The 15623-nt window shown below is 31.5% G+C and overlaps 2 protein-coding genes across 2 annotated transcripts in view; one reads left to right on the top strand and one right to left on the bottom strand.

Moving 5' to 3' along the window:
• The window catches only part of HELRODRAFT_77257 (hypothetical protein), a gene marked incomplete at both ends in the record, with an annotated part of 39509 nt that extends 29178 nt beyond the window's left edge, over positions 1 to 10331 (top strand). The window contains 7 exons of the mRNA XM_009017955.1: positions 3968 to 4084; positions 4424 to 4525; positions 5073 to 5155; positions 7311 to 7374; positions 7984 to 8088; positions 8670 to 8808; positions 10129 to 10331. Coding sequence (XP_009016203.1) covers positions 3968 to 4084; positions 4424 to 4525; positions 5073 to 5155; positions 7311 to 7374; positions 7984 to 8088; positions 8670 to 8808; positions 10129 to 10331 — 813 coding nt within the window. The remainder of the gene's footprint in view (positions 1 to 3967; positions 4085 to 4423; positions 4526 to 5072; positions 5156 to 7310; positions 7375 to 7983; positions 8089 to 8669; positions 8809 to 10128) is intronic.
• A 3541-nt stretch (positions 10332 to 13872) lies between these two features.
• HELRODRAFT_191332 (hypothetical protein) lies at positions 13873 to 15104 on the bottom strand. Its single transcript, XM_009017954.1, has one exon. It carries the CDS (start codon positions 14322 to 14324, stop codon positions 13902 to 13904), a length of 423 nt encoding a protein of 140 aa, XP_009016202.1. The 5' UTR covers positions 14325 to 15104; the 3' UTR covers positions 13873 to 13901.
• Between the last annotated feature and the right edge of the window lie 519 nt (positions 15105 to 15623).

Below are 15623 nucleotides of genomic sequence, written 5' to 3'. Positions count from 1 at the left end.
ATTTTGTCACATTAGCATTTTGACAGATACTTGGTTTTTTTTTGTTTGATTGAATATAAAAGTGATTTGATTTGTAAATCCCGACCGTCAACACCTGTTCACAGTTTAAAAATGATTTCATCACTATAATCAACAGCATCCTCTTTCTTAATCATCGTCACAATCATTTGTAAACAACAGATTATGATTGATTGATAATGTAGAAGTAATTGTTTAATTAAAATAAATTTGCAATTATCGTTTTAATGACAAATTAAATTCAAAATATTTATAAATAAATAGAAACATTAAATTTTATAAAATTTAATTCAAGTAAACATTAAAAATTCGTTATAATGGACACTGAATAAAAATTGAAAAAAAATAATAAGCGGGTAATAAAAACCATAAAAGTTATAAATTGAAAAAATGAAAAAAAATTGCCACAAAAAAAATTTGAAAAATTCGTTTTTCCTGAAAAATATGAATCAAAAACATTTTAATTTAGTTAATTGTTACTGAATAATTCAAATAAATTATATATTGAATTAAAATTTTTATTTGTTTTTATTTTTTGTTGTTAATAAAAGATTTCATAAAAAAAACCTATCAATAATTATAACTAGGAAGAATGCGGGAAAACAAATCCATCGATTGTAGCTGACACGAAGGTGGCAACTTCACACGCGTGAACTGTTTCTGGGGGGGGGAGTGATGGTGATTATGATGATGACGACAATGGGGGTTGGGATGACGACGGTGGTTGACGATGAAGATGATGGTGTCGTTAGGTAGGATGATGATGATGTTGAGAATGATGGTGATGTTGTTGATCAAAAAGATGATGTTGTTGTTGTGATGATGATGACGATGATTACGATTACAATGATAATGTTGATGAATATTTACATTTTTTCAGTTTTTTCTTTAAACAAAATCACCATAGTCATAATCAAGAGTGTCGTTATCATCATCACAACTATTTTTATCGTCTTCCTCATCATCACCATTGTGGTTATCAATGTGATATAATCAAACATCAAACAAACCTCAAACATAGTAATAATAATAACCATCATCTAGGGAGAACCCGTTGTGAGCAGTTTTTATTAAAAGTGAAAAATGAACCGTTTTAGTTAGAAAATCATCGACCAAATTTTTGACGTGACAAGACAAAAAACGTCGTCAACCATCCTACCACAACTTTCAGCCTTCCCGTAATAATCTGAACATTTAAAAAATTTTGTCTCTTCCGTCAAAGTTGTCTAGATCCGCCAATACAATCTACATCACATTCTGCATCACATTCTACATAACATTCTACATCACATTCTAAATAACATTCTACATCACATTCTAAATAACATTCTACATCAAATTCTGCATCACATTCTACATGATATGTTTCATTCTATATTACTCACTCCTGCAGGGTCATCATCAACTTGATGAATTTATTTTTCTTCTTCACGAACCATTTTTCCATCTGCCGTTTTTTTTTGGTTTTTCGAAATTACTTTTTCCCTGTTTTACTTAGTTTTTTTTATATTTTCATTTATTTCTAATAGTTTTCATGATTTGATTTATTTCCTGTAACTTTCAATTATATAACGTTATGTGTATCCATGCAAGTACGGAAACATAAACCCACACCACACACACAGACACAGACAGACACTCACACAGAGGCACAATTTTTAAAAAGTAACATGCCATCAACGAAAGTCGAAGTGTAAAAATAATAATAGCTCTACATCACTATGAAATAAAATCATGAACCAAAAATGGGGATGACAAAATTCCTTTAAAAAAAATCCACATTTTAAATCTGTAGCAATTACAATGGATTTGAAAACTAGAAAATTAGTCATGTGATTGAATAGTAAAATTGAAAAGCACCGTAGAATATAATCTAAATAAATGACAACCACAATCTTCTAAATATATTGACGTGTGTATAAATTTAACTTTATCGCTAAAATTTACAAATCCAAGAAATTACGTTAAAAATATTAGTTAATTGTGGAATGAAAGGGATAAGTAGAGAGTTGTGTGACTAAACTGTGTTGAAAGAAGTAAAACGATACAACTACAAACTGGCCAGTGTTAGTTAAATCGACGACCATCACTTTTACTGCCTGATCACTACATTAACTGACTGACCATCGCATTAACTGACTGACCATTACATTAACTGACTGACCATCACATTAACTGACTGACCATTACTTTATTTAGGAAAAGAAAGACGATTTGAGTAATCCAAATTTAGAATTTGGTGAAGCGCTAAACAGAAAAAAAATTAGGAGAAAATAAACCAAGCAGCACGTACTGCTGGCCCAGAGCATGATCTTACTGTGGTGAACGCATTTGCACTTATTTGGTAATAAATATATCGCTGGACGTCGTGTGCCGCTGATGCTGATGCTGAGGGTGATGATGAAAATGTTGTTGTTGAGTTGTTGATGGGGATGAAAATGTTGTTGGTGATGATGAGGTCGGTATTGTTTTGTTGATGGTGATGATGACGGCGTTGTTGTTTTTCATGATGATGATGACCATATAGTTGTTGCTGATGAAGAAGTTGTTGTTTATGATAATGATGAAGACGATGTTGTGGTTGTTGATGATGACGATTGAATGATGACGATGTAATTGATGATATGAGATGAGGAAAGTTAGTGAGGCTGATGGTGAAACGTTTTGAAGCACTACAACTAAAAGGAAAGCTAACTGCATGTGTGTTTGTGTATGCATGTGTGTGTGTGTGTGTGTGTGTACATTCATGTATGTATGTGTGTGTATCTATGTTTATGTAAGTTGTGTGCGTGTGTGTGCGTGTGTAGAGTATGGTGTAGGTTGCAATAAAAAATGAAACCCCCCACTCAACAAAACGGCATCATTAAGAATGAATGGTCCTTCAAAAATGCTGGAGTGTAATGCAACAAAATGCTACTGAAAATTGTAGTGCTGTAGATGGCGAAGCTGATGGAGCTGGAGGAAATGGTGAAGATGCTAAAGATGATGAAGATGAATGGTTGAGATGAAGAAGATGACGAAACTGATAAAGATGGTGAAGATGATGGTTTTGTTAGAAATGCTGAAAGAGTAGTTCAAAAATGAAAATCCAAATTAAACTATAGAAATAATAATAATAGCTGCAATGAAAGTATGAGTTTTTTTTGTATCTAAAATGAATAATCTCTTTGTCGTTTGTATGATGAAATTGTAGTTGTCATTAGCGATTATTAATGTTAACGGCAAAGTCCAGAAAATAAAAAATTGTTGACAAATAATAATGGAGATAATTTTTCATTTTTTTTTTATTGCAACGAAGACCATGCTTCATATCTGTTGAGTAGTCACATATAGGACTTAAACCTTTTATAATACATACAATAAACAGTTTTATACAGTGTTATATGAATTCTACAGAATTGTTGGCATTTATCAGTTTAAAGCTTGTGTTTTCAGTTTTCCTTATTAGAATTTTCTGGAAATTGTTTAATTTATTGAAAATAAACTTCAAATTGATTAATGCCAACAATTCGGTAGAATTCATACAATACTATATAAAATATGACCTCCTTCCAACAATAATACAATTTCAATATATGATAGTTAGACATACTTAGCTTAATATCAAGATGATAGACGAGAACATCACTTTTGTTCGTTAATGAAGTAACTTTCATTGAGCAATGTTTGGTTTGGTTTTGGCTGATTCTCATTTTATTGCTTAAAACTTGATTAATTTGAAATTTGTTTTTTAAAAATGTTTTTTAAAAATTAAAAATGTTTTTTTTTTATGTTTTTTTATAATCCATTTTTATGTCCCACGACAGCTCAATTTATTATTATTAGAATAAATTTCTCAATTAATTTTTCATTTTTATTAAAAACATTTTTATAAATATAGAAACATTTTCTGTTTTACTAAATTTTTAGAGAATAATTGACAACCCGAACCTCACTAAACCATCTTCAGAACGTGCACTGGTTGGAGCAGTACACCTGGTCACTCTTCAAGGCTCTCTCACACATGCTCTGCATTGGCTTCGGCAGGTTTCCACCGCAGAGTTCCACCGACGTCTGGCTGACCATGGTCAGTTTGAATTTGCTTTATATTTGATGAGGATTAATTATTCTTATGTTTTGCATTTGTGATTTGAGTCCAAACTGTGTTTTTAATGATGAAGTCAGAGTCGTTCGTAACAACCACCAATGCAATTATTTGTTCAAAAATTGTCCACAACAATCAAGCAACTTTCCAATGATCAACTTAAATGGCAAGCTACATAGGCATATGTTCACGATAATTAACTCTTATGTTTTACAACCATTTCCGACATGACAAATTAAAAAAAATTGTTTCTAATCTATCTCCATTCGAAACATTTAAACAAAACAATACAATAACCAATTAATTTAAAAATTTAACCAGGTGAGCATGTTGACTGGAGCGACCTGTTATGCCCTGTTTGTGGGGCACTCCACGACCATCATCCAATCTTTCGACACTGCCAAACGACTCTACAGAGAGAAGGTGAGATCAATACACGGTAAATGAAGGTGTCTTGTGTTGTTAGTTAATTGTGGACCGTAAACTCCAATGACGGTTTTTATTATCTAAATTCATTAGAAACAATTTTTTTATATAAAAGTTTATATAAAATATAAATAAAATATACGTGCAAATAAATTTATAGGAAATAAGTATTCGATAAAAAGTAAGAATAAAATACTGTAGCAAGATTAAAACTTTATGATAAAAGGGGGGCAAAACAAGGAAATAAGATACGCAAGCAGATACGCAGACACAGTGCCAAGTACACACTCCACGTGCCGGCACGCATGTTTGCAAAAATTTGAACATCGAAAAATCTTTACTGGCAAAAACATTCTAGCAAGAATAGTTAATGACATGAAGGACTGGAATTCTTTCATAATGCTTCTCTCAAAAGCACTCACGAATCGTTAAAACTAACATCCACTGACATGCAAGCAGAAATATACATACAGATTCAAACACAGAGACACACACACGCACGCACACACACACACGCCACTTACACATTCATTTTTTCCACTAGTTCAAACAGGTAGAAGAATATATGATGTACAGGAAGACCCCGAAACATTTGAGACAAAAAATCACCGACTATTACCAACACAGGTTTCTTATTTTTACATTCATCTAACCATTCGTTCTTTGTTTAATCATTCGTTCGTTTGTTTGGTTATTAGCCATTCATTCATTCGTTCGTTCGTTCGTTCGTTCGTTCGTTCGTTCGTTCGTTCGTTCGTTCATTCATTATTTCATTCATTTATTCATTCATCCATTTATTTATTTATTTATTTAGTGAGCTCATTTGTTTATTCAGATCCTCAAATTATTTAAAACTTAAGTAACATAAAAGGAGAAAAAATTTTTTTTTCATTAAATATATATATATATATATATATATATATATATATATATATATATATATATATATATACATATAACACTGGAAAATGTCTGGGTAGCAACTTAAATAGATTTCTGAGTTTCAACAACTCCAACGAAAACATTAATTTACATCTTTTATTTAAAATCCACAAACAATGAAGCAAACATGTACACGCATACATAACAGGCACAGAAACAAACACGCGTATATGTGCATACACACACGCACATAACAGGTATATAACCATAAAACATGTACCTTACCTCCATACATATTGTTATAAATGGCCGGTCGCCGAAGTTGTTTTATCCCCGATGGAAAATGTCATCACGATGTGACTTTTAAACTATCTTTTAATTTACAGATCGATAATCAATGTTAATCAATAATCAACATTATTTAACCTTACTAATGTTATTTTTCAGAAACTATCGCTTCCCGAATAACAATTCACTAACTTTTATCGCAAATAAGACAACACTTTCAACGCAGAGCCAAATAACCTATACGACACTAACAACAACGAACGCTTTCAAATCTTCAATGCCACTCCCCGTCTCGATATCTCGCACGTCTTATCGACCTTCACGAACGTACTGAAACGAACTCGTTGTCAGAGGGTTCCAGTTCCTCCTCGAACTCGGTGCATTCGCAGTGACACTAGCGTTCCTAGCGAATACATTTGCGACTGTCACGACTATATTACATTTCAAATGAAAAGTTTTCTTCGTATTTGCCCTTTAAATTTTTCCGACAAATGGTATAACATCGTTGGTTGGTGTGGGTAACTTAGGCGGGGAAGTCAAAGTTTGATGGGGGGCCGTCAACATGCTTTTGAAGAGCACGTGTGTGCATGCGTGCGTGCGTTTGCCTGCGTGTGTGTGCGTGCCTGTTTGAAATGTATATCAATACGCAAATGTTTTTTCTTCGTCTTTTCTTTATCTATTATAAAACGCTGATCAATACTAATCAGTTAGATATCGGATTATTGCGCGTGTTTCCGTGAAACACCTATTCATTATGAAAATAATTCTTCCCTTATGACGTTGCGAAATAAAATTCTAGAACGAATTTTTTTTTCTGGAAATGTTTTATTTTCAAATCTGCGAAGTGTTCATTAACGTTTCTTGGCGTTCGTTGCTCTGTATTTACAGTACAATTTCTTGTTTTTGTCTATTCTTGTTATCTTGCAAATTTTATTTGCCTATTTGATCATTGTTTCAACTTTTCTCCCTTTCTACTACCTTAAATTTTACTAATTTTTTTCTGTTTTTTGTTTCATTTTTTTAATTTTTTTCAGTTTTCTGAGTTAATAATTTCCCAATCATTTCATCAGTCAGCTCGATTTAATCATGCATGGTTATCAATATTTCGATCCATTGTTGTTGCCTCATCTATCGATCATTCTAGCGAATCATTTTTCCGTTATTCCATTAACTCTCTTTCATTTCAGTTTTTAATCATTCAACTTTTATTCATCAATTCAAAAATTCATTTGTCAATGCACGTTCCCATTAATTTATTCGTTCATTCATTCATGTATACATTCATCAGTTACCAACCGATCCTTCATCCAACTATTCATCCGCAGAACTACCATCTACTATATATCCAGCTACCATCCATTCAATGATCAATTCATTCATCCACTCATCCATAATCCATCTTTCCATCCATTTTATTCATTTTTCAACATTCATAAATCCAACAATCTTTGACATCCATCCATCTATCCATCCATACATTCACGCATCCATTCATCTACACATTCACACATAAATTCATCCACACACACACACACACACACACACACACACACACACACACACACACACACAACACACACATTCACACACATCCATTTTATACATGCATTAGGTACAGAGGCAAGATGTTTGACGAGAAGAGCATCTTATCTGAAGTAAATGAATGCTTAAGAGAGGTGGTCATCTTAGCTTTTATTCTTCTTATTTTTTTATTTGGACCATTATTGATGTTATTGTTGTATTTCTTTTATTATTATTTTTTTTGTTGTTATTATTTGTATGATTATTGTTATTATTATCTATGCATATTTTTATTAATATAAATGTTCGAGAATGTTCGAATTTATTTTTCATCGTCATCGTCGTCGTCATCATCATCGCCATTTTTATCATCATCACTTTTACCATTACCGTAATCGTCATCAACAGAAAGTCGTCTTCATCACATTATCACCACAACATCACAAATCAATTCCTTCATCTTATCACCATCATTCTAGTTTCATCATCATCCCACCATCATCTTTCCGTCACCATTGCATCATCTTTATTCATTCATCATCCCATCATCATCATCCAATTTTCATCCCACCATCTACATACCACCACCATCATCCCATCACCATAATCATCCCATCACCATCATCATTCCATCATCATCCCATCACCATAATCATCCCATCACCATCATCTTCCCATCACCATCATCTTCCTATCACCATCATCATTCCATCACCATCCCATCACCATCATCATCCCATCACTATCATCATTCCATCTGACAGGACATCATCAACTACAATTGCAGATCTCTGGTAGCTGCTGTGCCCTTCTTCACCCACGCCGATCCAAACTTCGTCACTGACGTCGTCACCAAACTGGAATACGAAGTATACTTTATTTTAATTTCTTTTTCAGATAAATTATTTGGCAAACCATATTTTTCGCTTTTTTTATTTTTCAAATTTACTATTAAATCAAAATTTTCTCTTTAATTAATGTTAATTCTTTTTAAGTATTTTTTATATTAATTCAATTACGTAAATTAAAATTATATTTTTTTGAATTAAAATCGTTATAAATAAATAAATCATTATAAATTTACCATAATTTTATTATATTTTTTTACTTTTTGAGTGTTCATTGAACACTTTATGAAAATTGTTTGAATAAGAAGACTAAGACTATTCAGCACTATCATTTTCCGTAAAATTTGTTTAATTCAAAAAGGTAGTTTTTGGTAGAAAGAATATTCATTAATGTTAACGACCGCTTCTGCATTTGCATTCAATCTGGCTTTCATGAAAACCCAATTTTAGTAACTTTTAAAACTCTATTGCAAAGGCCCTGCGCTATAATGAAGTCTTTGTCTTTTCCATTGGAAACAAAAGTTTAAAAAGTTACACTTTTTCTTCATGTTTATTTTTTTAACTGATTCAGTGTTTATATTTGAAATATTTTGCAAACCTAGGTGTATCAGCCGGGCGATTACGTGATAAAAGAGAGCACAATAGGCACTAAGATGTACTTCATTCAGGAAGGCATTGTGGACATCGTAACGAAGGATGGAGATGTGGCCACAAGTCTCTCTGACGGCAGCTACTTTGGAGGTTCTTTACTGAATTTTTTTATGCTGTTTAAGCTCTTTTATAAAGAAAGCATACAGATTATTTTTATTTATTCCATTGAGTTATCCGTAGTTGGCATTTAGTTTTCGCGTTTGTTTTACCATTTAGAGAATTGAATGGTTTTTTCGCTGGTCGATAAAAACTAGCTGATTGTTAAAGTAGTTTAAGTTATTGGAAACCGTTGCTTTAATGACTCTTGAATCAGCATCTCTCCAGATGTTCAATCAGCAGTAGGCTATTGAACTTCACGCAAAGTTTTTGCATTTTTGAATATGTTGGGATTAAATTGAAAATATTCCAAGTGTTAATTTACTTATTTTAGTCGTCCTTCCAAGAACCGATTAAGAGCTCAGCAGCTTTTAAAATTATCCTAACTCCCTCCTCTAACAGTTTCATAAAGTCGGCACCTCTGCTCAATACGCATACATTGTGCAATTGCAGTTATTGCAGTTTTCATGTTTAATGATCGACTTTTTTATCAAATCATTCACGGAGGAGTTTTACTTTTTTTAAAATGCGTCTCTAAACTAAAGCGTGGGTACATTTAAACCAAACAACAGCGTACAACTAGTCGAAATTTTCTATTTGAACATTATTGAATGCGAAAGAGGGGTCACAGTTGGGAAAGTATCAGTTAATGTAAGCGCATGTATTTGTTAAGGTAAGCTTATATTTCTGTTAATGTAAGCATACATCATATATATATCTGTTAATGTAAGCACATTTATTGAGTTACTCTCCACATCTCAAAAAGACAACACTTTAGAGCAAGCAAGTACATATTCGACACAATTTACCTACAGATTAATGTATCATCATATATTGACAAGTCTATTATAAAAATTTTAAATTGGAAAACCACAACATTTTGACGACAATGACATATCATAGGTCTATATTTTAGATTCATCAAAATAATTTTTGTAAACATCGTTCAAAAAAACTTTCAAGTGATTATGAAATGAATCGAACATTCTTTAAATGATGAAAAAATGAGAATACAAAAGAAATATGATGCAGTGCATTATGTATAGAAACATTAAATGGATGTGATGTGTATTAAATCACATTCATAAGCAAAAAGACATGCATCATCATTAATATGACAGCGTGTATAAAATAAACTGGCGGATATTATTGTAGAAAATAACGAATATGTAGCAGGAAGAAGCAACCAGCAATCATCCTTAACATCCTGTTACAAATTGTCAATTTTTTTTTGTTGAAAAAATGTGAAAAAAAAATTTTATAACTACTTATTTAAAAAAAAAAACAAAACTAAATTTTTAATTTTTTTGGCAGAAATATGTTTACTGACGAACTCTCGAAGGTGCGCCAGCGTGCGGTGCGAAACTTACTGCAACCTTTTCTCGCTGTCCGTTGAGAACTTCAACTCCGTACTCGACCACTACCCACTGATGAGGAGGACATTGGAAAGTGTGGCGGCTGAGAGGCTCAACAAAATAGGTTCCTCTTCCAGTTCATTTTCATCTGTGTTTGTCTAGTCTGAATTTTTCTTCAAAGTTTTTTTGGCGTGAATTATTTTCTAAAACAACAGCTGCAAAATTTTTATAAGGATTATTAGTTTTTGGAAGTCTTTAGGTTTTTAAAAGTTTAACAAAATATCGGCATTTGATTGTGTCAATCATGATGTTTTTCTGATGAGATTACATCACAATTTTGGTGTCTCCGGTACTGTTCATGAATGGCTTAACGGTTTGGTATCTGAACACAGGTTGTTTCAGGGGTGCCTACAATTGTTATTTATATAGGCTGAAATATATTACGCAAAACTGAAAATAGTTTTGGTCATTTGAAAATTATTGATATTATCATACTTCATTGAATATTTAATATTAAAATTAAAACCGAATCACCTACATCTGAAAAATAAATCACAGGACGAAACCCAAGCATTGTATGCACTAGCGCTGAAGACATCAAAACAGTTAACCAAATCATATCTCTTGGGAGTTGTGAGGAGGAAGAAGCCACCACAACTACCACAACGAACACAACCGTCATCATTTCAACTGCAGCAGCTTCAAATTTCAAGATGACAGATGATAAAACAGTCGTTGTGCTTTCATTATTTTGTTAATGATTAAAAATTTACATTTTTAATAATTAATTAAATAAAAAAAACTACATTGAAAATACTGTTTACTAAAAAATAAATAATATTTTAATATCAGGTGTTAGACGAAACAATCACAACCAACGACGGCAATATCTCAATCACTTCCAATTCAAAATCTACACAAAAATCAGACAAAAAAGCCGAAAACAGTCGATCTAAGCAGTCTGGGAGGAGAAAAATTTACCGATTCCTGAACAGAAATCCGCTAAAATTCGAAGCCTCGTCCGCCGTTAAAAACTGGAAAAGTTTGATCAGGAAGGAATTTGCCAACAGCAGGAGGACAGATTAATGTGTATAATAAGTTCACGTTCATTTATATTTAATTGAAAATATAACCTAATGAGACTAAATATAATTGGAGTTTATTGTAAATAGTTCAATTTCTAAACAAAAGTAGAATAAAGTAAACTAATTTAAAGAGATAGTCGGATGTAAACGTTGCAGTGTATTGTAAAGAATTGTTTAATTAAATTTCCCGACTAATTTTGCACCTATTGCCAAATATTTTTTATATTTATAGTTTATTTTCAAATTTACAATAATTTTCATTATTTACAAATCTGTAACATGAAAAGCAATACCTTTAAAAAATTATAAACCATATAAAACTCCGCCAAATAAACTAAAACATGAAATCCGAGTTAAATATCCTTGATATATTTGAAGAAAAAAATTGACATACAAAAACGGATCATAGAGTTTATCTCTTGCCATCAACTAATCTCATTTTCTTTGCATTTCAATTATTTTTCTCGATGTTTTATGCTCTTGTTTTCAAGACTTCAGCACCATCCATTTTTCTTTTTTCAGACGTTGACCCAGATGATATTCAGTTTTCAACAAAATTTCCAGCTGATTGTGGAATGTCCATGGAAACTACGATAGACGGTGGTGTTGACGATGAAGATGTTGACCTAGGTTAAGAAAATTATTTTGAAACAGATGATGGTGGTGAATTTGGTGATGATTGTGGACTTGATGAAAACTATCGTCTTCGTTTCTGAGGATTTTTATCAACCGGTTCTTTTTGTCTGGGTTTTTCCTCTTCCTGAGGTTTTACAAGTTCAAACTGTTTTTTTCCAATCTTTAAGGTTTTTTGAGGTGTTTGTCGACATTAAAAATATCTTTAATGGAACTTTTTGGCCTAATGTTCCTTGTGACAAATACTGTTTTGTTGTTGTATTTATGAGGCAAATGAAGTCGTATATAATTTAATTATTGTTGTCGTGTATGTTTTCTGCATTATTGCAGTTGTTGCCATCGTGCCACCATTGTTGTCCATGTTGTTCTTTTGAAATTTCGACTATCGATTTAAAAACTGTATTAAAAAATTCAAATCAAACTAACTCAAACAATTTTAGTAATATTAAACATCAAGTTCAGAAAGACCAAAACAAGATTTGTATATCAACTTATTTATAAGATCCATTTATTTGCCGAACTACTAATCCGAAATAATTCTGCACTTTATATAAAGTTCCCGAAGCAACAGTAAACTACGCTGCTTTCCTAGATCGACCTTCGACAACTTTATAAAGTTTTTCTAGCCACATTTAATAAAAATTTCATAAACCTGTTCAAACCACGCCAATGGAAAAAATTTTGTCAACTTGATAAACTTTTTACCACCCATCATGACATTAAATTTTACATTCGATAGAGCAAATAATTTTGAAAAGTTTCAACCTGAAACTATTAATAAAATTTGTCATCAACTTAATTATTTAATTAATTTCTATTATAAATTTTGCATATATTTCCAATTAATGTGTTCTAAAATTTACTATTTATTTTTAAGTTTACAAATTATAATGTATAAATCTACATGGCGAAAAGCAACACGTTTAAAAAATGATAAACCTTATGAAACGCTGTCAAATTCATTGAAACACATTTTTCATAAATTTAGGTATAAAAATGGATCACAAGGTTTAATTCCTGTCATCATTTAATCTCATTTTTTTGCACTTTGGGAGTCTTTCTCGATGTTTTCATCTTCCTGTGTCATGATTTCAACTCCATCCATTTTTCTTTTTATGGACGTAAACCCGGTTTTTATTTGACTGTGGAATGGTCGTGAAAACTTCAACAGATGGCGGTATTGACTGTGAAGAAGATGCTTTCCAATCAGATAAATCTTTTGAAGATGTTGACCTTGGTGTAAATTTCCGCTATTTTGACGAACGTCTTTCAGGCAAAATTTTCCATCTTTTAATTTTTTTGAAGACATTCCTTACCAGAACAAATAATATTAATGAGAATTTTTGGCCTAATGTTCTTAGTGACAATATGAACTCTAACTAGGACTCATCGAATAATACAGAATAAATGTCATGAACAAACATTGGTTACAATTTTTGTTAGGTGTGCAATTGTAAACATGAGTAAAGTGAGGCAACTAAAAGTCGATTTTACTTTAACTATGAAGAGATATTCATTTTAAACAAAAAAGCAACAAAAAATAATATTGAATACTAATGATTTATAAAAATTTGAAAAACCGGTTGAGTTTTACGTTTTAATGAAAATTATGTGAAAGGAAGACAAAATAACTTTGAAACTTTATTTTATGACATTGAATTTTACATTCGATAGAAAAAATAATTTAAGAGAATAACGGTGATTTAGTTTGCACATGTTACCATCTATTTTTGTTTTTATATTTACAAATAAAGTAAAATATAAATAAGTTTAATATTTTTCATAAAAAACGTATCAAACTGTGTATTTTCTCGTCATCATCTAATCTAATAATTTTTTTGGCAATTTGGGTGTCTTTCTCAATGTTTTCAGTCTCTTGTCTCATTACTTCAGCACTATCCATTTTCCTCTTTTGACGTTGACCCAGTCGTGGAAACCTCAGTAGATTTTTGCATTTTTGACGAACGTCTTCTAAATAGGTTATAGGCGAAATAGGTTACAATCGGCAAGAAGCTCAACTAGCTCGAATGCAGGAAGGTTTCTTGCAGAACTGTCTTCCGCACGATCCATCTGCACTTCTCCCATTATTGTCCAGTGAACGTGTTCGTTGACGGGCGGTTATCTCTTCGGGTCTCTCCACTTCTATTAACGATGGATCCTTTATGGGTATGTCGTGAAAAACCAGCCAATGGTTGAATTTCCTGGCAGCCTGTTTTACATGAACTTTAATGTAGAGAATCGCATCTTCTTCATATAATTTATATTTTTTAATCTTTTTTAACGTCGCTTTTCTTATGGCACTGAAACGACGAGGATTCTCGTAGAAATAATCATAATCAAATGAGGGCCATTCAAAGTGGTCATCATCGTCCACACCCATATTAACACTACTGTGCTCGTTGTAGTTTGATCCCATAACCTTTTTTCTTTTCTGCATCAGATTTCAATGAACCTGAATCATTGTAGTTACATTTAGATTCCATTTTTCTTCTGAAATGTTTTTCAACTGTTACCTAGAAACTGATTTCAATGAAATTGTTTACGTAGAATTAGCGCTTGAATTCGACGTTTGTAAATTTTACTTCAACTTGCTAATATTTTTTAATTGCAATTCTGAACAGGTGTAAAAGTTTAATGGTTGGATAGGTTCAAGAATTGACTTCTTAAATAGTAATATCTACAAAGAAGCTTAGTTTAGTAGATCTTTGTCGATGTCACAAAGTGCATTATTGAATCATAATTAATTATCGCTTGGCTCATTGTAAAGTTTTATTAACCTCTCAGCTTTGACATATTTTTTGTCGCTACGCTCATCGCTCATCCATGGGTCGCATTACAACAAAGAATTGTAAAAATTAAATCACAGTTAATTTTACAAGTGAGTAATTCAAAATGTCAGATTAACAGAATCATAAATTTCATTATGTGTTGTAATTGTTAAACATTTATTATTTTAACGACTCTTATCAACATAATCTTCACAATAAATTTTTTATAAGATAGTGAAATTATAACATTATTAAAGTTGAGATTAGCAGATAAATATTTATGATTTCCTCAATGTTTCACAAATGTCTTTCTTCTAAAAACATTACTTTTCATTCTATTTCATACAATTTATAACTTGTAAACTTATCTATTTATCAAAGAACTAACACTTACATTCATATTTGACATATTTATTTTTTGATTTTAATATGAATGTAACTATAATTTTTTCATGGCGTTGCTATTGCCGTGTTAGAATTCGATTTCAAAGATACTCGCGAATTTACACGCGATGTGTGTGATGCGTTTTTTTACATATGTTCACATGGACTGTGTGTTTGTTGTTGAGGTCTCTAAATAAAAAAGGAAAATGAAAATTCTCAGCCGTTATATTTTTAGACATGACTTGAAAGCAGAACTTAGTAACGAATTAAAACTTACAAATTAAATAAGTTTTTTTAATTAAATTATGAAGTTTGAACATAAACAAAAATAAATTTAATAGATAAACAAATATATTGGCAATAAACTTACTATAAACGTTCATGTTTATAAAGCATTCATGTTAATGAAACTTTCATATTAATAATAAGTTCCTATTGATGACGACGCATATCCCTCTTGTCAATAGTGAAAGAAATAAAAGATGTAATGATGTTGTTAGTTTCAAAATAGCAAATAAAAATAATAATAGCACAATTTTTCTTCTTTTTACCTATTGAAATGAAAAAAGAATAACTGTATTATA

Source organism: Helobdella robusta, assembly GCF_000326865.2.
Source record: "Helobdella robusta unplaced genomic scaffold HELROscaffold_20, whole genome shotgun sequence".
In the NCBI taxonomy this organism is placed as follows: domain Eukaryota; kingdom Metazoa; phylum Annelida; class Clitellata; order Rhynchobdellida; family Glossiphoniidae; genus Helobdella; species Helobdella robusta.
This window is presented reverse-complemented; position numbering and strand designations above follow the sequence as displayed.

Bases quoted from the DNA above. Each gene is read 5' to 3' on its own strand.
- HELRODRAFT_191332 (XM_009017954.1), bottom strand. From the start codon at position 14,324: ATGCAGAAAAGAAAAAAGGTTATGGGATCAAACTACAACGAGCACAGT.